Here is a 22,093-nt window from a genome sequence, read left to right on the forward strand (position 1 = left end):
CGATAAGTATATGGCAGTTGCAATTATCATTGTAAGCCAATTTGGGAGTTTAGGTTAGAAAAGAAAATATGGGAAATGTTAAGTTATGAAAGAAAAAAAAAAGGAGGAGATTTTAACGTTGTTGTCTGGAAGTTAAGGTAAAAAAATGGATGACTTCGGATACATATATATTAATAAAAATTTGTTCAATACACGTACAAAATTGTATTTAAAAAAATTTTATTCGACAATCTCAGCTTCTCCTTTACTTGCCTGGGCAGAAAACTTTGACAAGCAAAGTAGTAGGAGTTCATCCCTTCAAATCATATGCTTTCCGCTCTTTTTCTGCCGCTCAAATACTGCCAAACGTTAGAAAGACGCCCTTCTTGTCACCTTCTTTTCTTTTCTCGTCAAATCACAGCTCCCAAACTAGCTATAGCGACAAATCAAACATCACAATCATCTCGTCACCACATGATTCTAATGTTAGGAAATTTCATTAGCAAGCAAGCAAATTTTAAGCAACCAAGAGGAAAATGAAAAATTTTATACAAGCAACAGCGAGCTAATGCAATATTAAATTGTTAGGAATGGTAGCTGCCGGAGTTATGGTGTCATTGATACCAGGGATCGGCTCCACTTGGCCATTAACGAAGAGCCCATTTTTCAGGCGATCGAGTACTATCAGCCTCCGCTTCATCAGCGAAAACACCAAGCGACTTGAGCAGCAGGGGCACGCCATTCGCCGTAATTTTAACCACCCTGGTTACCAGATCCAAGAAGAAGGCCAGGTTGATAGCCATGATTACAGAGTCTTCTTGCTTGATAATACTGGCAAAAAGGTATACGAAAAATAATAGGGGAAAAAATCAAATTCTTCATATGTTATTTGACCGTGATCTGACGATATTGTGTCAGAAAATGTTAAACCGACTCACTGAACTAAAGAGATAACTGACTCAGTGAAGTGATAGAATGGATAAATTGGGTTCTTCTGTCAACGTTTCAGTTTCAATTATTTCATTAGATGAACTTTGCTCAGTTTTGGAAACGTGTTAAAAGGGGTGAGGAATCCTGCTGCTTAGAATCTGCTCTTTGTTTTAAAACAAAACAAAGACCCTTTAAATACTGAGCTATATTCGGTCCAGGAAATGCTCGAATTCGATGTTGGTGATTGGCTAAGAAAGTGTGGAATAAATTAATGTACTCCGTATTGTCTCTAACACCTCAAAAACAATTAAAATCTTATATTACATTTGTGTGAATGGTGTAGCTACATAGAAGATGAACTTGTGACTTCTGTCTCATACTGTCCATCTTCTCGTCTGATTCCCGCTTTTTCTTTTTCTTTTTTTAAACAGTGTTCATTAAATGTGCAGATTTCGCCTTGGCACGATATACCCCTACACGTTGGCAACGGCGTGTTCAATTTTGTTGCTGAAATTTCTAAAGATTCAAACTTGAGAATGGAGCTTGCCACCGATGAACTATACACCCCTCTCAAACAAGATAAAATAAGGGGTAGAATTTGGTAATGCGTGCAAGGATGCTTTTAACTGTTGTCTTCATGCTAAGTGTATTCTCTCCATTAGGCATGCTAGGAAGTTTCTAAAATTTGCATATCTTTTGGTTTTTGTATGTTAAGTCATATTAACATAGCATATAAATATCTGTTTGCCAGCTTCATGCTAACAGTAATTCTTAACAAATTTGTCTTCCTCAAGAGATGCTTAATGAATGTGATGAAAATGATACAGTTAGGCTACAGGGATTACTAACTTGAGCTTTCAATCAAGGAGATGATTATAGCATTTTTGCCTCTAAGGTATGTCCAACTTATTTTCTACAACTTCACCATTCGGCTGCTAGTTTTCTCCGTCTTCTGGGATAGCTACTTTCTCACTGGTGAAACCAGCTAGTCAGATAAGTGAATTCAACCATATTTTATAGGCAATCGTGTCATTAAGGCTGGCAAGCATTAAGCAGTTGACTATGAACTTTAGTTTACACAAAGGAATATAAGCATGGTGTGGTTGGAAATTGCAGCTATCATACTTTACTTATCTATGTCAATGATAGTTGGATTTTGGCACTTATAAAGGAATCTAAATTAAAAATTTTGTAATTTCCCGAGTATTTTTACAAAATGCATATGTAATAATACCAAGTGTCATAATAGGAGATGAGAAGGCCTGAACATAGACAAGATTGTTTATCGGGCCTTTAGGTGAACGTTTTATGTTTTGGTTAAAAGTTTTTGTGGGAACATTGTGTAATTCATTGCAAAATGTATCTTCTTCTTGTTTCTTTTTCAGCATTAGTTACCATCATATAATTGTCTTAGATGCACTATGAAGTGGAATTATGGATTGCTTCCTCAAACTTGGGAAGATCCTTCATCTGCAAATCCAGAAGTTGAGGGCGCATTTGGAGATAATGATCCTGGTAAACATCTATCTATTCTTATCTTGTGATCAACGTTTCTACTGAAATAATGTGTCTTTTTCTACTGCTCTAACCAAAAGGAATAACAGTTTTATAGAAAGCATATTTATTTCATACATCTGAGAGTCCCTTAAATATGCAGTTGATGTTGTTGAGATTGGGAGCACCTCTGCCAAGGTTGGTGAGGTTTTGAGAGTCAAGCCACTAGCTACTCTTGCACTGATTGATGAGGGTCAACTTGATTGGAAAATAATAGCTGTTTCCCTGGATGATCCAAGATGTTCTCTCGTTGATGATGTTCATGACATTGAAAAATATTTTCCGGTATGTTTAGGTTCAATGAAGCTCACATTTTTGCTTTACAGCTTCTTTTTTCTGTATTCCATTCATCTGCAGATAATAATGTTCTGTTTTTTGGCTTACTCTGTCAGGACAATTTCTCATAATGGTATTAAAAGATGTAGGACTCCCACCGCATCTCAGTATAAAGTTTCTTTTCAATTTAGCAGCATGAATGTCATTTTGGAGGCCTAGTTTCTGGGTGTTTGAAAAAGTGGTGATTTGGTAATCTAATCAGGGCTACCTAATAATCTGGCCATGAATCGCTTTTGAGTATGAGATACTTCAACCTGGGCTTCACATTGTTCTTCTAGACATCTGTAAGCATGCAAAAGAAAGCATGATTAATTAGGTTAAGAATTTATAATTGGATGAATGATCACATTAGCTCGACAATCCATGATAAAGTATATAAATATGTGATCTATTGAAGACAAAAGCAACAGGCAAAGAATTAATCTGCTAAAGAGAAGTTCATATTTGGTAAAGATGTCTCTTACCGACAAGACTGATTGGCTGGCTACCTCCTGGAATAACCTTCTTTATAATCTTTTGCAAATTTATTGATCTATTTCGTGATAATACATTTCTCTGGTCCAAGACTAAGCATACATTTTCTTCAGGCCACTCTAACTGCGATCAGCGAGTTTTTTAGAGACTATAAGATCTATGATGGAATACCTGGCAACAAGTTTGGTCTAGGAAACAAGCCAGCTAACAAGGTACACGGTCAATTATGCAAGATCCAGATTTGTCTTTTACTGAATGGATGAGTTAAAAGATATTCCATTTTCCTGATTCGGGAAATGTCCTTTCATAAAAGGTTTGATTTCTTGTGAATCAGTCATACAACCTATATTTTGCTTAATATACCCTTATCATAAATGCTCTATGGCTTTTTGTTTTTGCTCTGCATCAATGTCTCAACTGCCCGAGTTCATAGAGTGCTAAAACTCAGGGTATCAATCATTTATATATGGATCACCAAACTCTAGTAATCTATTAGAGTTTGTCAGTAATCTCAAGCAACATATTATGGTACAACCTGCAAACTTCCATTCCAACTTATAATTTGTTTCTAAAAGTCCATTTAGTGGCAGCCCTTTGTTGAAAATGCCTGCTAACAGAGAGGGAGAAAAAATTCCCTTACCATGTCATTGTCTACTGAATGTAGGTTAGGCAGAAGGGGTAAAGGAAGGGAGTGTCTTACTGTAGGTTTGAGACAAGGAGGGAGGGTTAGAACAGCCACACAATGCTATGTCGAGGGTAATTTCTCTTAACATTTTGGGGCGGAATTTGCACTCTTTTGCTGTTGTGAATACTTTATTGGCAATTTCTCTTCTTATACTTATTTTCTTGAAACAAAAGATAAGTTACTTGGAAGAGAGATTATAACCCGCACACATTCTTTTTTTCGAGGTCAGAGGAAGGTGGTACTTAGCCCCCCCGGGGGTGGGGGTTCCCTGGTTGTACTTTTGCTCTCAAATATGTTTTCGTTTCTAAATTCATATGAGCATAATGGGGATAACTGCTAATTGGATGGCCATCGGGGTGGCTAACTACTTGATTGTGTATCAGTCTACCCTTTCCCTTGACTTCCCTCTTGCACCTCCTTTTGGCTTTTGACCTCCCCGTTATCCTATCCTCCAATGGAGATGAGATGACTGATGAGAGGAAAGAAGCACATCCACCTATTGAAGTCTTTTGTGATGAATGAAAAGGCTACGAGAGCAAAGAAAACAGAAATTGGGGGGACGGAGGAAGTGGAAGACAGGAGAAGTAATCAATTTTCATGCAGACATTTGATGCTGTTTATTGTTTGCATACGTCTTTGTTTCTTTCTCTACTTTAGCTCTTAAATATTATGTCCTCCTAGTGGTTTTGAAGAATCTAATCATTTTTGGACAGGATTATGCTGTCAAGGTTATCAGGGAAACCAATGAAGCTTGGACTAAACTTGTCACAAGGTCTATCCCTGCGGGTGAGCTCTCACTTGCATAAGCGTAATGATGGAGTGTTTGAGCTATTTTTGTGTCTCGTATCCTTGGCAAAAACAGAAATGACCTGAAATCTCCCACTGGATTCTTTTTCTGTAACAAATGTTGATGATGATAATAAGCTTGTCAGTCATGACAAAACCTGGTGTTTTAGCAAATATGATTGATTGCACACAAGGGCTCTCAAATCATTTGTTGAATCACATGGCGAAGGCATATATATATATGAAACAAAAGTTACCTCCACCACCTGCATCAACCAGGATGGCCGCGCCGTTTGTCAACATTTTCTACGACGCTTTTTCCGTGGAGAGCCTTTAGGAAGGTCGACGGCTGCTACTTTTGAGCTCTGAAGAAGATGACATCGTCCCTCCCAGAGAGCCCAGTCATTGTTTAACCTGAGCAGAAGAAAACATAATACTTACAATAAGTGATCATAACTCAATAAGTATCTTTTCTTAATCATTTGAAAGCAAAGTCATAAAATAAAAGTTGAAAACCTTGCTACTAGTCGATTATCCCCTGCTGATTCGATTATAGTGTGTTTGGATGGTAAGTTATTTGCCCAAATATATTTGCTTACATCACCATTACAATTTCCAATATACCTTTTTATCTTCCCAATTACCTTTTTATCTCACATACATCACATCACAAAAAGTGCTACAGTAAAAATATCTCAAATAACTTACAATCCAAACACAAGTTTCCGGTTCTTGCGGTTATTTTCGATTCTCGATCAAACCTGGTTTTAATTGATTTTTATTCAAAGCGATTTTTTGAATGAATTCGGACCGAAAGTCTAGCCGATTTTGGTTCAACCGATCGAACCGACTAATCTAATCCAAGCTTAAAAATATGGATCAAATATTGAAAAATCGCTACTATCTTTTCTTAATCTTTTGAAATAGTTTCAAAAACTTTTCGTGAGGTTTTTATTTTTGATTCATTGACCTCTCCTAAATTTCTAACAATATCACTTATCGGTAATGTAACCAAAAAAAAAAGTTTGGGTGTAATTTTTTGGCTTCCCTTATTCTTTTGGCATAAATAGGTTGACAAAGACATCAATTTGGCTTGTGGCAACTTGGCACGCTACCCACGAGCCACGGACCTGGTTAAATAAATGCTGTAATTGGTAGGAACAGATGGATGCTCTTAGAGTCTTAGTGCTTTATTCCTCTGCTTTTAATTGTATTTTTAAGTCACTATAAGCCTGCGAGAAAGAAGACCAAATTTTTAGAGATTTTATAGAAAAACTTATTATAACGATAGAATATATATGAAATAAAAAGATACTTGTTGGATGTGTCAATAAGTTTGTATGCCTTAGAGCCTTTTGTGCAACAGTCAACCAATCAGGCCTTAGCGTTTGGGTCTGTGGTCAACAATTAACTAGAGCAGTAAACAGGAGTAAGCCCTGCTTCTTTGTTCGTCGATTATCAGCAGTCAACAATCAGAAGCAGCAGCAGCAATGGCGGCCACTAGAGCGATAGTGTCAGCAAGCAACAATATCACCACTTCATTATTGAGAAAAGCCCCATTGCGAGGCCCCAACAGCCTCAGCTTATGTTTCAACTACAGCAACAAGAGTGGACTTGTTTTACAAAAGAGGAGACTTTTTACCTGCAGTGCTATCTATAATCCCCAAGTTCAGATTAAAGAAGAGGGCCAGCCTGAAACTCTTGACTACAGAGTCTTTTTCCATGACGGTTCTGGCAAGAAGGTGTTTTTTTTTTTGTGGGTTTTATTTTCTTTTGGTTTTTTGGCTGGTTTATGCCGAAATTTGTTCAAAGATGCTTGCTTTATGACCTGGGATTGAAGGGTTTAGTTAGTTCTGAAAATGATGTTTATTTGTTTCCTTTTTTGTGCTGGAATCTGTTTAAAGATGCGTGCTTTTATGGCTTGTGATCGAAGAAGGGTTATTTGATTTTGAGAATGTTGTTTTTGTTTTTTTTCAGATTTCTTGTTTGATATTCTCAATCGCTTAATAGAATAACCATATGCTCTTTGTACTTCATTAGACTGTTGGAGTTGTCTTGATACTGTTGGCTTTGTAGCGAATGTCTGAAAAATTCTTATTGACATTCTTAAGTTCGAGTTTCTGAAATCCCATGTTTAAGCGTCTAGCGTGTTAAAGTTAGGAAAGGGGAAAGCTACCCAACTTCTGCTTTTGTTATTATACTTTTGAATTATTTGGGAGATTTTAAAACTTATAGTCAAGTTCGTAATTTTGACAGTATAAGCACTTCATTTGCCTGGTTTCTGGTTACCATGTGAGCCTTTTGATATCTTGTTTGCTAATATTTTTTGTAGTTTTAGTCGAATAAATTCAGGGTTTTATACAAGCAAATGTTTAGAATATTGAGGGGCCATTCCTCCTCGGACCAGATTTAGAATTATAGTCCGTTGATTATATTGCTTCTTAAGCAAAGTAGTTGGCAATGTGTAGTTAATAAGTAATGGGTTCTCTCGTAAATTTTCATGAGACATTCTGTATCAATTTTATGTGCAGATTTCTCCTTGGCATGATATTCCATTGCATTTGGGTGATGGCGTGTTCAATTTTATTGTTGAAATTCCGAAAGAATCAAGTGCAAAGATGGAGGTTGCAACTGATGAACATTTTACCCCTATAAAACAAGATACGAAGAAGGGAAAACTTCGATATTATCCGTAAGACTAAATTCATATTCTTTTTATGCTTTTTATTTACATGTCTTAGGCTTGACTGATCACTGCGGCTGCCCAATTTGGAATCACTATGTAAACTTACTGGTGACAGACTGGTTAATGGACACATTTCAATTGATTTTGTACTCGGTGCAAATTATGTTAGTGCCTCACCTTTGAGTTTCTTTGCTGGTTCTCTGGTTCTCTCTGATGGTTCATGGACCTTAAAGTACCCTTATTTCTCATTCCCTTGAATAAATCAAGAGATTTCAAAAGATAGATATCTCTGACTAAGAATTTCCTTTTAGAATTCTTCACATGGCAAGTTCAGATTTTCAACCAGTCACACCTTAGACGTAGACTAAATCATCAACCATTGACATTCAGCGTGGAAGTTTTAGCTCCTATCAGGGTGATTATTATTTCCTTCAGTGGCTGATGTTTGGCTTTGGGATTCTTTTTATCTAGCAAAAGAACACTATCATCTGTTTGTAATTCTATGCACATATTTCAGTTATATGCGTATTACCTATTGCACTAGCTTTTATCTCTTTAGGACATCTGATCTTTCTTCACATTTTTTTTCCTTTCTTCCTTTATTCAGGTGCCATTTTTCTGTAACTTCTCAGGTACAACATTAACTGGAATTATGGGTTGCTTCCCCAGACATGGGAAGATCCTTCATTTGCGAATACTGAAGTTGAGGGGGCATTTGGAGATAATGATCCTAGTATGCTTGCCACCTGCACCAACATTCCAAGATAGCTTGATTTAACTGAATTGCTCATTCGGCTTCCTATAGAAGCATTGTAGATTTATTCCAAAGTAGCTGGCCTTTTAAATCTTATCTAATCAGTGCTTTTATCTGCAGTTGACGTTGTTGAGATTGGCGATAACCGTGCCAAAATTGGCCAGGTTCTGAAAGTTAAGCCTTTAGCTGCTCTGGCAATGATTGATGAGGGTGAACTTGACTGGAAAATAGTTGCAATTTCTTTAGATGACCCAAGAGCTTCACTTGTTAATGATGTTGATGATGTTGAGAAGCATTTTCCGGTATGCTAAGTTTACGTTTATGCTACATTTTCTTTTCCTGCTGTTCTGAAGCATGTTTAGTCTTTTTATGATGTGAACTGGGAATTTATGTATTGTAGCAACATAGCTGAAGAAGTGACATAATCATCCATATGGTCGTTTCTAAATGGTTTTTTAAATTGATGATCTGACGAGTCCACTACATGCATTGACTACTTAAATGCAAACCTGGAGGAAAAAATTTATTGAATGCATGTATAATTATTTGACTAGCCCCAAGGAAGAGTGGGAAATTAAGGAAAGTGCTAGGTAGATGCTCAAGCAATTGTGAAAGTCAAGGGAATAAGAATCTGAAAAGGAGTGATTAAGTGAAAACCACAGAATCTTTCTCAATATAAAATACTGGTCCCCCTTCTCACAAATTTTGCTATTTACTTCTCTTATCTCGGTCAATATCTGAATCACTCCATATGGTGGAAACTGATGAATCCTAGGAAACAATGATTGAGGAATTCTTGTACTACACTTTTCAATTTGTTCTTTTTTGTTGAATATGGATTTTTAGGTTCTTAACTTTTTTCCTTGAATCGTTCAGTAGTCACTGTCAAACTTTGTTACCAGGATTTCGTGAATATGCATCTTTTTATGTGGTATGGAATCTCAGGTGCAGATATCTGAAGGATGAAAATTGAATGCCATTTGTCTTCCATCCTCATTTTCTGCTTATAGTTTATATGGAAAATTGATAATCGCTTGTGGTTCATGGAGACCAGAACTGATATCAGAAGCCTTAGTTGTCTACTAGTGGACTCAGCCTTCTATTCCGCGTGTTTTTGTTATCTCCTCTATTTTTAGGAAGATCTGTAGTTTAAATAATTCAACGTTGACGTCCCTGTATGTTTTTATTGTAAAAACAGATTTAGAAACATTTGGTGAAAAGCGTTTCAATTAAGAGTAAAGTTGGAAGCTGATGTTAAAAGTCATGTATATCTCACTTCACTAGCTCTTTAATGGTTGTAACCCTTCAAACTATTGTTTGGAAGTGGAGCACTTGTTCTTCTGAAGTTCAACAAGTACAAGATAGGACTAAATTTCTTTGTGCCTGTAAATTTGCAGGGCACTCTTACTGCAATCAGGGACTGGTTTAGGGACTACAAGATTCCTGATGGAAAACCTGCTAACAAGTTTGGTCTAGGGAATAAACCAGCAGATAAGGTATAGTGCAATTTAAGCCTTAAAACCATTTAATATGCATCTGATGTTTTTTTGTACTTCTTTTCCTTTTTTCTCATATACCAACATGCTATTTACTTGTCATAACAGGAATATGCGCTTAAGGTCATAACAGAAACCAACGAGTCCTGGGCTAAACTGGTCAAGAGATCTATCTCTGCGGGTGAGCTTTCACTAGTGTAAATGGCACTTGGAAGTTTGAGCTGCCTGCCATTCAAGGGGATATGCTGTGCATCTCCGGGAGCCCAAGTGATGGAATTTATTTGAGATGAGAGTGAATTTTCTTAATCTCCGGATTCAGATGAATAATTTCTGCAATTATGTTGGAGTTAAAATGTACTTCTTGACTTTAGTGTTCTTGTAGTTAAGAAACTTATTTGTGAAGTTCTTGGTCGTAGATTTTCCCTTGCGCCAAGAGATGAGATGAATGATAGATGCGGTGGAATACACAAATAAACTGAAAACGGAAGATAAATTAGGTTCTGGGTTTGAACTGTTCATTTTTTTTTAGATTGTTCATTCACTGAAAGCCCTCTCATTGTTCCCACCCTTCCGATTAAAAGAAGATGCAGACAAGCAAAATTCAAGATATCATTTGTTCCTGTGTTTGAAAAAGATGTCATTCGTTTCTAAGTAAATAAATAAATAGCAAGACACTACTGTTCCTGCTGTTAAGCATTTTTCACTCTTTTTAAGCGTTCGTCATTCATCCTCTGCAACATTTGAGTACGATTTGGAAATCCACCCATCGCTTTCGGTGAAGCAAATCACGCAGCATATATTAGCTAAAGGACAGGAAGAACTTCAAAGAAATAAATTACGTGGGGAAACTGGAAACGAACGCGTTCCACCGCATGCACGCTTGGAAACCGCATTTGTGCGTCTGACCATATTCTATCGATTTTTGTCTTCAGGACGCCATTGTGAATTTTGGTCAATACAAAACCAATGACAGAAAGAAAATTACAGAGGTTCCACTTCAAGATCTCATAATTTTATACAAAAATATCATTGATAATTTTTATGTATACATGATCAAAAATAAATATTTGGACCCCGCGTTACATTACACCACTTCTATATGATTTTTTCGGCTTTCAAGAACTGCAAGCTAGGCCTAATATGCTACAGTTTCCGGTGAGTTTTGCAGGGTTTTATTTAGGTACAATAATGTTAGCCATGCCTAAGTAGCTAGCAACTACCATTTGGGTGCCTTTAGAGCTTTTAACAGTTGCAAAGTTCAACAAGTTCCGGAACCCTCTTGTCAAAAGCCTCGTCTCCTTCATGGGATTTGTTCAGTGCTTGTGATCTGCGTTGAAATATGGAATACCATTTCCCCTCTTGAAGCCATCTTCGCACAGATACCTGTACTCGAGAAAGAGGCAAATTTTCTGGTTGTTCTGCAGCCGGTTGCGGAGGCAGCTCGGTAGTAGGTGCTTGTGTTCGGCGGATCAGGAGGAGCATTGCTGCTGTCGGTGCCATCTGATATCAGAATTTACAATGCTGCAAAAACAAAAAAAGTACAGAATAGGAGTCAGTCTAGCAGTAGTACTTCTTTTTATAGCAGTGAGTCATATGGTTGGTGAGATGCTTAATTGATGCAGTCTTGAATTGAAATTCTTTAGATTGTAAACAGAAGTAAAACTGTGTGCTAGGTTGCTCTGGTTTTGGCCTAAAATTTCTATCTTATTAGTCCATCTTCTCTTCTACAGTTTACAATACCACCAGCCTTGCTGCATTTACTTGCACTTCCAAATTTTTGAGAATTCTTTTAAACCTTTCTTTTGCTTGCTTTTTCTACTGTGTCTGCATATATGCTAAGCCACAATATGATTGCACGCTTGGATGGAATGGAACGGAACTAGACCACGTTGTGGGATCCATCCATACGTCTTTTTCCAATTACCTGTGGATGGATTCATTTCCATGGGCTTGGGACTTGATAAGTCGATTGTACTAAATGATTTCAGGTAAGTGAATCTTGGTTTCATGTAATTATTAAGAAGCCGTGGTTTTGGATACGCGACAGAACCTGGGGCGTTTTTGATGCTAAAATAAAGGGTTATTATCACTTTACCACCTTAAACTATATAACTACTATCAGTTTACTTCCTAACGTCATCTTTTAGTCACTTCACCCCATAAGTAATTCAACTCAACATGTTAAGAAATTTTGGACAAAAATACCCTTTTATTCTATAGCATTACTACACTGTTATTATTACTTTATTCCTTTAAATTATAGTGATATAATCGATTTAATTCTTAACATTATTTTCTTGACATTTTACTTCATCGTTAATCTAACTACTATGGTCAAAATTTTTTAAATATATTTACCCTTTTATATATAATTAAAAATAAAAAATTTAGAATGATTATTCTTCTTTTTTTTTTCTCTTTAAGAGATCTAAAAATATAAAGATAAAAGGGTTTTCTCAAATTTCTTTTTTCATACTTATTAATACTATGAAAAGAAAAATAGATAGGAAAGAAGGAGACGGAAAATTAGATTTTGCAAAGAAAAAAAAGTCTAATATTATCGTATTAATTTAAGGTTGTTGGGATTAAAATTGAAATCTGATGGTAAACAGTACAGTGAAATAATTTTAAAATAATAAAAGTATTTGATTCTTTTTTATTTGTATTTTCTAAAAAAAGAATTGAGCTCTCTCTCTCTCTCTCTCTCTCTCTCTCTCTCCACCTCTTCCTCCCCCTTCCGATCTTTCTATTTTTTTAATATTAATAAGATTGTCAAGAAGAAAAAAATTAATACTTTGACTTTTTTTCTTACTACTAAAGAGGAGAAGAGCCACTCTAAATTTTTTATTATTTTTATTATCCAAAGAGAAAAGTACTTTCTTCTAAAGTTTTTTAACTTGTTAAATTGGTTTAATGGTGGGATAAATTGCCTAAAAAATAACTCTATGGGGTAAATTGATAATGAGACTATAGTTTCTGAAGGTAAAATGATAATAACTTTAAGGGCTAAATTTATCTTTTTACTTTAATTAACAAACTCCGTTAAGTTTGACTGTTAGTCTTGGGGGTAAAGTGACTAAAAGATAACGTTAAGGGGGAAATTGATAGTGACACCGAACGTTAAGGGAGTAAAATGATAATAATCCTAGAATAAAAGATAAAAACGTTGAACCTCTTGGCCTTATCAGTTAGAAGTCATTTCGACTTGAAAACCTTGAATTCGGTTAATAATGAGTAACACGTTTGAATTGCTATTTTAGGAGTTTTAGTAGAAATATATACGATAATAATTTGATGTGTGTAAAATAAAAAGTTAATTAAAAAATACATTTAGAAAATCGGTAAAAAATTTTCTACGAAAAATCACGATTCAAACAAGGACAAACACGAATACATTCTATCCATATCTGTACTAGACTTTTTTGATAAGATTTTCATCCTAAGCAGCTTAGAATTGATTACATTCTATCCATATCTGCATATAGACTTTTTGGATAATTGTCAGATATATTTTTTGATAACTTATCTAGAGTTCCATCCTAAACAGCTTAGGATTGATGTATATATTAAACTTCATTTTCTTTCCATTGAAATTTAAAATTCATTTTTTACATATATGACATACATTCTTTTAATTTGGATCAAATTTGGGCCTCAAGGTTGAGCTCGACGAGAAAAGACAACGTTGAGAAAATACGGGCTCCGCTCATTTTAGGCCCAACTAACATCACCGTCGTGTTTTTTGAGTTTCTACCGATGTGAGAAATTACACCCAGATTTGGCATTATTTGGAGCAATAGAAGCACCAAAGTTTCAGGATAGCCCTCCCGAAGAATGCTTCTAAACAAAGACTGACTTTGCATAGCACACTGCTATCTATATTCACATGCAACTGATGAAATTGCAGTTTTAAAAGCAAAAAAAATCAATTTGAACCATAATTTCTCTCAAATTTTCTTGAGGATAAGAATTTCAAGAATGTACATCTAATAAGACGCAGGACGTAGCAAAAAATGCTAAGGTTCATGGGAAGCTGCGGTTGTTTCAGCCGTCTTGTCTTCGAGTAAAGGTGTTGTGTTAGCCCTGTCTGCAGCAGTAACTGGGTGCTCACTGTCTTCATTAAATCTGTCGACGCTGCGAAGAAAGATACCTAAACAAAGCCAGAAAACAAGCAAAGCAGTTTAGCAGCGGCTGATGCTATATGGAATTTGAGTTTACCCAACAACATATTTTCATAACCTGATTGATTTTTGGCATACCATGCAGAGAAAGTTCCATATATAGAAAATGAAGAACTTGTTCTGTTGTTTCCACAATTTTCTAAATCATCTGTATCTTTTTACTACCAGCCGAATATGGGATTTGGAGGACCAAAGGGACTGGCTCTAATGATGTTAATACCAACAGGAGAACACTTCGTGATGAACTTGGGCCTTACCACCAAGAACCACATTATCAATCTTCTTTTTTCCAGGTTTTTTTAGTTCTTTTCGATTCAATCGACAAGAAAACAAACTAAACACTCACCAATAAACCATATAGCAGATGCAATGAAGAAAATCGATGTTAGAACCAGCGCACTTATCCTCCAGTTTTGGACATGATCCTGCACAAAAAGATGTAATTGCTTAAGCGGACAACTCTTATCGATAGAAGAGTACCATATGAACCCAAGCTTAACAGAAGAATTCACTTCTTTCAGTTACTGATTTAAAAAGGGGAGATTTTTGTTTCCTTACTTTGTATGTCATACTCATTTTTTCTTAATCAGCTCGCCTCCAGTAATACTAAACCAAATAAATCATGGGCGTTTCCTAAATTTAGGGCTTCACTCGACTTCTTCAGAAGACGTTAACTTTAGAGGCCATATTAGCTACTGACAGCCACAGAAACAGCAGCACATATTTGTGCAGTGATAATAACCCAACTTTACAAAAGTTGTAGGCTAAATAGGAGTTTTTTAAATAAAATTTTGCTAAATAATATTTACCATTTAACATCTACACCGGAAGACGAGTTATGCCCGTATTAGTTTAAACTAAAAAGACAAGCAGACCTGGATAAGTCCAACCAGAGGAGCAGAAGGTACATCCCCAAAGATGTGAATGGAGACGGTAGATATCGCCATAGATAACGGTCTCAAACTTGGATGCACACAATGTAGGCATACAAAATTCACAGGACCCTGCGTTAACATGAACAGAATGTTAAAAAGAATTTGTCTACATTAGTTAGAAACTCCAATGCTTCAATAGATGCTGTGAACAACTATTTCAGGGATACTACCCAACACATTCTACTATTTTAAAATAAACATGGTATGTAGAACTAGCCGATGCTTTTTGCAATATAGGAACAGAGGTTAAAGTTAGGTGATTTAATTAAAAAAAAAAAAAGGAGTAGCCGATAACACTGAGAATCACTTAAGGGGACAGGACAGGCGTACAAGTATCAATAACACCTCAAAACTCGTTTCAGTAATTGATGGTTGTGCAGTGATCAATTGCATTGTACAAATTGATACAACTTAGAACATGGAATAAATACACTAGTGAAGTGAAGCCACTTCAGGAGAACTACCTGAGTGGCAAATATGAGCACTTCTCCAATTGCTAGAAAAGCCATGAAAGCATATAGACTCTTAAAACAAAAGGCAGCAAAGCAAAAAATCCCCCCAGTGAAGGTTACTGCAGAAAGGAGCTGCAAAATAGATATAGATAATTCATTAGTAAGAACCGAAAAAAGCGCCAACACCAATTTTGAAAGAACCAAAATTCTAGATATGCTTAATTCCCAACATGCCAGAGATGCCATTACCAAAGGAATGTAGGACAAAATATAAAGTCTAAGAAACTTCATTTCCTATGGACTTTACTAATAGCAACACCATTTGCACCTGAAAGAAGTAACAGTTTATGAAAATATCATAGACATATTATGAACAGTTTCACTCATTTCATAATAAAATTCACTTCTATAATCACTTTATGATTCCAAATGAACCAATCGAATTCTATCACAAGGAACCAAATTATTTTGACATTTTAACTTGTTTTTCTGATTATTATTGCAGAGAGAGAGAGAGAGAGAGAGAGAGGAATATAACATAATTTTCTGGATTGATATTCAGTTATCTCCAGTGCTTCATACTCTCTTCTCATTATTAATGTTATTTTTCAAATTTAGCAAATTATAGTTGAATTACAAACACGAAAAGAAGAAAGGTATACAAATCTCTCTTCGTTATTTGACCGCATTATTAGAAGTCCAAGTAGTAAAATGAAATGTCCAACAAGTCTATCACTTGGAAGCATGTTTACCTTGAATGCATTTGGAATCGTGGAAGTCATACGATCCAGAAGGAAACCTCCCGCTACAGTGCCCAATACACCGGATACAACGGTCACACCTCCAAACATCAAATCTGCATTACTCTGTGATATAAGGTCACTTAATCAATTGTTTTCCAGAATATTTTTTTTTTTTTGGAAAATAACTATAGAGAAAAGAACATGTCAAGAATAAGAATGAAGTAATAACATTATATGGTTCTGTTAAAAAAAATGTCCACATGCCATCATAACAGACAAAAGTGCTCAGAGCTTACCATATGATATAAGCCATAACCAGCCTTTGGTCCCCAGTAGGAATATGAGCCTATGACAAAGTTATATGCGATGTAGCCTGCAAAAAGCCATTGCCAATTAGTACGATACTGCTACACAACATCATGATAACGATATCATATATATCACATAACATCTTGCTGTAACTGTCTCTATTCATTCTAACTACATTATCCTCAAAAAGCGGACACAACAGAAAAGTGATAATCCATTAAAATTATTCAATCATGATGCACAAAACTAGCAAACTTTAGAATAAAGCAAGGAAAATGATGTACCTAGAACATTCACAACATAAACCTTTTCTCCCAAAAGGGCTGTCAAGTCTTGCAAAAATCTTGTAACTTGGTTTAAATTAGTACTTGCCTTTGACCTGTAACAGAGATAAAACAGAATCATGGAATGGTTTCATATACATCCTAGAACAGGAGTTCTAAATTTTTAATCACATCATCGTAAGCCCCACAGTTTAAGCACAAGACGAGTAAAAGTAAACAAGCATATGCCAGTAAATCCATAATAGCCAGGGCAAGAAAAACATCTCACCTGGATAATTGAGAGTTTTGTTTGACGAACTCTCCTGTCAAAGATAGTTCACCACCTTTAACAAATAAAAAACCTAACTCAGAATACATAGCCAGATGAAATAACTATGCCGACAAAGAAATCCATGCAAAAGAACGCTTGGATAAAGTAGAAATGAAAACCTGCACTTCTAAACATCATGATTTACAGATCATACTGACTATAATTTGAAGATTACAGCTGGAATTGAGCAAAATTTGAAACTGTTCACTTCCTAAAGTCACTAAAAAAGTTCAAACCAACTAAGAAACCCAAGAGGTGCAAACTCCCAACAAGTGCAAACTTGAGCGAAGCAGAAAATTTTGGTTAATCATCAAAAAATGGTCATCAGAGTTTGAAACTAGATGAACACATGACAGCAGCTAGAAGATAATATCAAGCTCACATTTTCTTCCCTTGCTTGGTAATGATTAGCAACAGAAAGGTGTAAGCTCTGTCGTGGCATGAAAAAGCAACATGACATTGAGTTCACATGGCAGTTAAAAGCACAAAGTATCCTAGGGGCCTCCTTCCATACAACTGTAAAAAAGCTCTAGCATATCATGTCTTAAAACTTGATTTAGAATTCTTGGTAAAGACTGCTTAAACAATCAAAAGGAAGTCAGTAAACTAGTGGTGCAAAATAGCTCAAAAGAAGCCATTGAAAGGAGAAATTCTCTATGTCCCTGCAAGGATGTGAAGATACTTACAAGATGTTTATTAACATTTTAATTCGACATCCTTGTCAAGTAACTTAAGTTTCTGGCTACAATCTTTGCTTCTTTTGAGAAATTCTCTATGTCCCTGCAAGGATGTGAAGATACTTACAAGATGTTTATTAACATTTTAATTCGACATCCTTATCGAGTAACTTAAGTTTCTGGTTACAATCTTTGCCAAAATAATTCTTTTATATAATCTTAGTTGTTTCAGCAAAATTTTTGCGTAAAAAATGAACCAAATGATTACAGCTTATTCAATGTCTATGCTTTCCATCTGGGAATAAATATAGTGCTACCACATGATGTTTTTGATGATAGTTCGAACACACACAAATAAGTTCATAAAGCAATATGAATTTACTAGTGAAGCATATTGCTGCATGCAACACCTTGATTATCTGAAGCAGCTGTCTCTACAGTGGTCAATGCTTTTCTGGATCCAGCTGGAGCAAAACCTGTACCATCACACATTGAGAATAACTGTAGTGGCAATAAGCTTCAGAGTGAAACCACATCTAACCAGATTTGCACCTTTTAGCTGCAATGGTTTTGTCAGAAAACCTAAGACAGCAAAAGGAAGCATCAAAATTGCTTCAATCCAGAATGCATAACGCCAGCTGAGTTGATTTCCAACCTATGGGACCAAGAAAAGCTGACTTCATTTCACCTCTAATAAGTGATACAGTGTGTTAGATGTGAATAAACCAATAGTAATCAGGTCTTATTCAAAAACACACACTTGCGTTCACTTTCCTCACAAAATTTCGAAATGCAAAATTACTGAACATAAAACATTTTCTGCCATGAAGAATGTAATTTTTGAAAAAACAAATTAAAGCTTACCACTCCACCAAAGACATAGCCAACTGCAGTACCAACGGGTATGCACATGTAAAATATACCAAGCCAAGCATTTTTCTGATTTACAAAAAAGTGAATTTAAGATCATTAAAATACTAGTAAAACAACTTCCAAGGTTAAATGTCCTTAGCTGAAAAACAGAGTAATTAAACCTGAGCAGCAGGGGCATTATCATCAATGAAAGGGGCTGCAAGACTTACAAAAGAAGCCTCACCAACACCAACAAACCTAAAATAGGGGGAAAAATCTTTTATTAAAAGAAAAAGAGCCAAAATCCATGAGCAAAAGAGAAGCAGGATACCGAACGCTTCAGTTATTCTAAGCTTTCAACTTACATGCGACAGATAGAAATTGACCAGAAATTGATGGAAAAACCACAACCAGCAACGGCAATTGTCCAGACGGACAAACCAACTCCAATAAGTCTAAATGGATTAACACTGCAAGTTCATAAATAAACAAGAGGGGTCAAAGAAGAACACAATGAGAGGCAATTTCAAACTTTTAACATGTACAAATGGCAAACTTTTATGCTTTTACTCAATGCTGCTTAGTAAAATGGAAAATAAGACAAGAAATAATTCTTCACATTAGTATTCTCCAACTTGAGATAGCTGGAACTAGATATTTCCTAATCCAAAACTGGATTGCTATTTCATTGTTATCAGCATCTACGCTCAGTCAGATGGACACAAACAAAGGGCGACAAAAACATAGAGCCCAAAGATGACAACTAAAGTTGCCACTAGGCAAGTGCAAGCAAAATGATTGAAACATAGACTACAACATTCCAGAGAATTACCAAGATTTAGCAATAAAAACCAAATACATGTGATGACATTTAGCAAAAGTTTATATATTATCACGAAGAATAGAAATATTTTTCCCTTTTTCCTGGGGCAATGTTCCTCAAATAAAAGCCAGTTAACTTAAATTTTACAACACCAATTACAGTTCATCGATGAAGATGACACTTCGTCCAGTAATTATTATATATTCTGTCTAAGGTTATCCAAAAAGATTCAGGAGCCAGAAATTATTCCATCAAGAATCATTTTTACTCAACCTTTATAATTTTGCATTTATGGCTTTCTTTCCCCATATCAAAATTTCTTATGCGGTTTCACAGGCCAAATAATAGCTAGGTTCCTTCTAGTGAAAGGATAGAAAGAGAAGTTCATAATATCAGGACCACAGCGGACAGAGAAGTGATGCATCTCCACTATACCTCTTGGCTAAGGATGCAAATATTGGAGATGCCACAAGGAGTCCAACCATGAAAGCTGATGATAAAACACCATCCTGAAAGTTGTTCAAGTTGAAATCGCCCCTGTATTGTGTAAGATACTTAAAATAAATCAAACCATTAAAGAATCAACTGCCAAGGTTTGATGACGTTATGGGTGCGTAATGTAAAGAAAATATAAGGAACTATCAGCAAACCCAAGACTACTCCAGGGCAAATTCCATGGAGGGGTGTCACCCTTATACCACCCCACTATAACCATACACCTAATGCCCCTGTTTTAAAGTGCTCCTTCCAACTGCAGTGTATACCTCCCAGAATAAATGTGCTTTTTATTCTATCTAATTAATGCAATGTGGTATAAATAATTTATAATGGAGCTTCCGCACCTTAAGGTTATCCCCAGTACTGGAATTAAGTGAAAGGAGTGACCAATGACAATGACAGTAAACAACAATTGCTCGAACTAACCACATGCTGAGCATGATATATCTTGTCTGTGTTGTAGTTTAAAAAGAAGTAAAGTCAACTGCTTACTGAATTCCACTACCAGCAGAACATGTACCACTTTTTGTGCAAGTTCTGCGACTTCCATTCACACCATTACTCGCTATGGCTCCACGATCCAAGTAATTTAACATGTTAATCACAGAAAATATCACAAGCACCCTGCAAAACACCAACACTTTCCAATTAAGACCATTATCAAGTAAGTTGCTTATGCACTAAAGAAGATCTCTCAACATTTTAATAATTGTTAGGAACCACTTCTGCGTACATAAACCCATTTAAAACTAATCGCAGCTCCAGAGTGGATTATTACTCTACTTAAAAAGTGATAAGAACTAGAACCCATTAGTACTGTATTCCCCATCCCTCAAAGGACTAAAAACCCAAACCACACACGAATGATCGTAGTCAAAAGCATAATCCTTTATGTTGTTTAAAGTCAGATACCACCAAATATGCAAGCAACACCCCCCCCCCCCCCAAAAAAAAACAAAAATTGAATCTTTTAGAACAAATGGCTTACTTCCAGCACACTTCGCCAGCTAATTTAAGGTAAAAATGTTTCTTGATGAGTCAAAAGCTAAGCACACGAACAGCCCATCAAAATTCTACTCAAATTTTCTCCAAAAAAAAGAAAAAAAAAAACTGATTTATAGAAAATGGAGCGAAAAAATCACTCATTTTTCGCAGACCAATTTGGCATAAGATTGCATATCTCAGTTTCCCTCGGCACTTACTTCCAATTTCCCAGCGATCCACAAGAGAAAAGGGAACAAGGGGGAAAAAGAAAAGTATCTTTGGCGCACTTTAGCAGTTAGGAATAGCTTCCAAGAAAAACTAAAAAAAAGTACCTTCTGGGAGTAAACCATGATGATATGGGAGGTGAAGATGAAGCCATTGGAGCTACGGCCGTTGCTGGAGTAGTGGAAACCTCAATAACGGTTGAAGGATTTGGATTTAAGGTTGGGTCAGATATTTGCAGGGGCTTTGGCTCTTCCTCTTTCTTTTTATCTTCTCCCATTAAAGATGAGAAAATTTTAAGGTAAATAATTAAATATATTTATTACTCTTTTGACGCGGACGTACTTATTAAGGGACGTTGACTGGTCGTTTGGTTGGAAGTTGGAACTCGGAAGAGATCTCTTCCAACAAGTCTCCGTTTCGGCCACCTACAGCCACAGCCACAGCCACAGCCCAGCTTCCGCTGCTTGTCCTTCTTTTTCACCGCTCTCTGTTTTAAAAAAACAGGGTTTTTCTTTCTGGTTGAAATTTGCTTTGCTAAATGCTAATTGCTGATTGAGGATTTATCGTTGGTTACGATTTTTTGGATTCGGTTTCTATGGCGATTATCTTGGTATTCAAATTTAGAGGACTTATCTGCATTTTTATCTTCCATTAATTTTTTTTTTTTGGCATTAACAATTATTTATACAGCTCAAAGTTTCACCTTTTGTAAAATTCCCACTTAATGGTTTTTTCTTTTTCTTTTTTTTTGGGAGCAATGGTAATGTAAAGTTAAATAGTTCCAGCCTATTTCAAAAAAAAAAAAAAAAACTCATACTGCATCGAACACAAAGGATTACACATCAGAAGAGGGAAAAATGCAAGAATCTTTCTTCCAATAGCACAACAAAAATGTGAAGTTTCGCAGAAGGTTCATTCATAAGGTTCAGACAAGCCAAAGTTGGCCGCATAAAGATTACATATCGTCGTGAGAAGGTTCGTTTATAAGGTTCATTCAAGCTAAAGTGGACAGCATAAGCATTCCACATCGACGGTAGATGTATGCATTATCACCTTTACATATATGAAAAATCGTTCAAAACGTTTTTTATATTTTACCAACTCCAAATGAATTTTTCTGTCATTCAATTTTATAATATT

General features: G+C 35.9%; 4 protein-coding genes across 10 annotated transcripts; 3 read left to right on the top strand and 1 right to left on the bottom strand.

Moving 5' to 3' along the window:
• Positions 1–230: 230 nt before the first annotated feature.
• Positions 231–5,006, top strand: LOC113731581 (soluble inorganic pyrophosphatase 6, chloroplastic). 6 transcript variants are annotated; one of them, XR_011840351.1, is made up of 6 exons: positions 232–821; positions 1,359–2,424; positions 2,567–2,748; positions 3,387–3,485; positions 3,938–4,029; positions 4,672–5,006. XR_011840351.1 is itself a non-coding variant. In XM_027256932.2 (6 exons), exons 3-6 carry the CDS (start codon positions 2,331–2,333, stop codon positions 4,762–4,764), a joined length of 468 nt encoding a protein of 155 aa, XP_027112733.1. In that variant the 5' UTR covers positions 234–821; positions 1,359–1,804; positions 2,295–2,330; the 3' UTR covers positions 4,765–5,006. The 6 variants fall into 6 exon arrangements, 4 of the variants coding, with proteins under 4 accessions (XP_027112733.1, XP_027112734.1, XP_027112735.1 ...); XM_027256932.2 differs by lacking the exon at positions 3,938–4,029 and having other exon boundaries at positions 234–821; positions 1,359–1,804; positions 2,295–2,424; XM_027256933.2 differs by lacking the exon at positions 3,938–4,029 and having other exon boundaries at positions 234–821; positions 1,359–1,510; positions 2,295–2,424.
• LOC113728693 (soluble inorganic pyrophosphatase 6, chloroplastic-like) lies at positions 570–1,514 on the top strand. The gene is made up of 2 exons (XM_027253064.1): positions 570–821; positions 1,359–1,514. The coding sequence occupies exons 1-2, from the start codon at positions 570–572 to the stop codon at positions 1,512–1,514; spliced, it is 408 nt and encodes a 135-aa protein (XP_027108865.1).
• A 925-nt stretch (positions 5,007–5,931) lies between the features above and the next one.
• Positions 5,932–10,181, top strand: LOC113731582 (soluble inorganic pyrophosphatase 6, chloroplastic). The gene is made up of 6 exons (XM_027256937.2): positions 5,932–6,486; positions 7,276–7,436; positions 8,063–8,163; positions 8,305–8,486; positions 9,582–9,680; positions 9,789–10,181. The coding sequence occupies exons 1-6, from the start codon at positions 6,235–6,237 to the stop codon at positions 9,879–9,881; spliced, it is 888 nt and encodes a 295-aa protein (XP_027112738.1). The 5' UTR covers positions 5,932–6,234; the 3' UTR covers positions 9,882–10,181.
• A 3,258-nt stretch (positions 10,182–13,439) lies between these two features.
• Positions 13,440–21,481, bottom strand: LOC113731584 (probable sphingolipid transporter spinster homolog 2). 2 transcript variants are annotated; one of them, XM_027256938.2, is made up of 16 exons: positions 21,061–21,449; positions 20,237–20,368; positions 19,682–19,783; positions 18,789–18,893; positions 18,606–18,681; positions 18,436–18,510; positions 18,124–18,226; positions 17,982–18,047; positions 16,853–16,907; positions 16,585–16,679; positions 16,288–16,364; positions 16,001–16,114; positions 15,261–15,380; positions 14,737–14,865; positions 14,208–14,286; positions 13,440–13,830 (listed from the first exon to the last, which is right to left on the bottom strand). In XM_027256938.2, exons 1-16 carry the CDS (start codon positions 21,228–21,230, stop codon positions 13,697–13,699), a joined length of 1,632 nt encoding a protein of 543 aa, XP_027112739.1. In that variant the 5' UTR covers positions 21,231–21,449; the 3' UTR covers positions 13,440–13,696. The 2 variants fall into 2 exon arrangements, with proteins under 2 accessions (XP_027112739.1, XP_071935665.1); XM_072079564.1 differs by lacking the exon at positions 15,261–15,380 and having other exon boundaries at positions 21,061–21,481.
• Positions 21,482–22,093: the final 612 nt, after the last annotated feature.

Source organism: Coffea arabica, chromosome 2e (assembly GCF_036785885.1).
Source record: "Coffea arabica cultivar ET-39 chromosome 2e, Coffea Arabica ET-39 HiFi, whole genome shotgun sequence".
Lineage (NCBI taxonomy): Eukaryota > Viridiplantae > Streptophyta > Magnoliopsida > Gentianales > Rubiaceae > Coffea > Coffea arabica.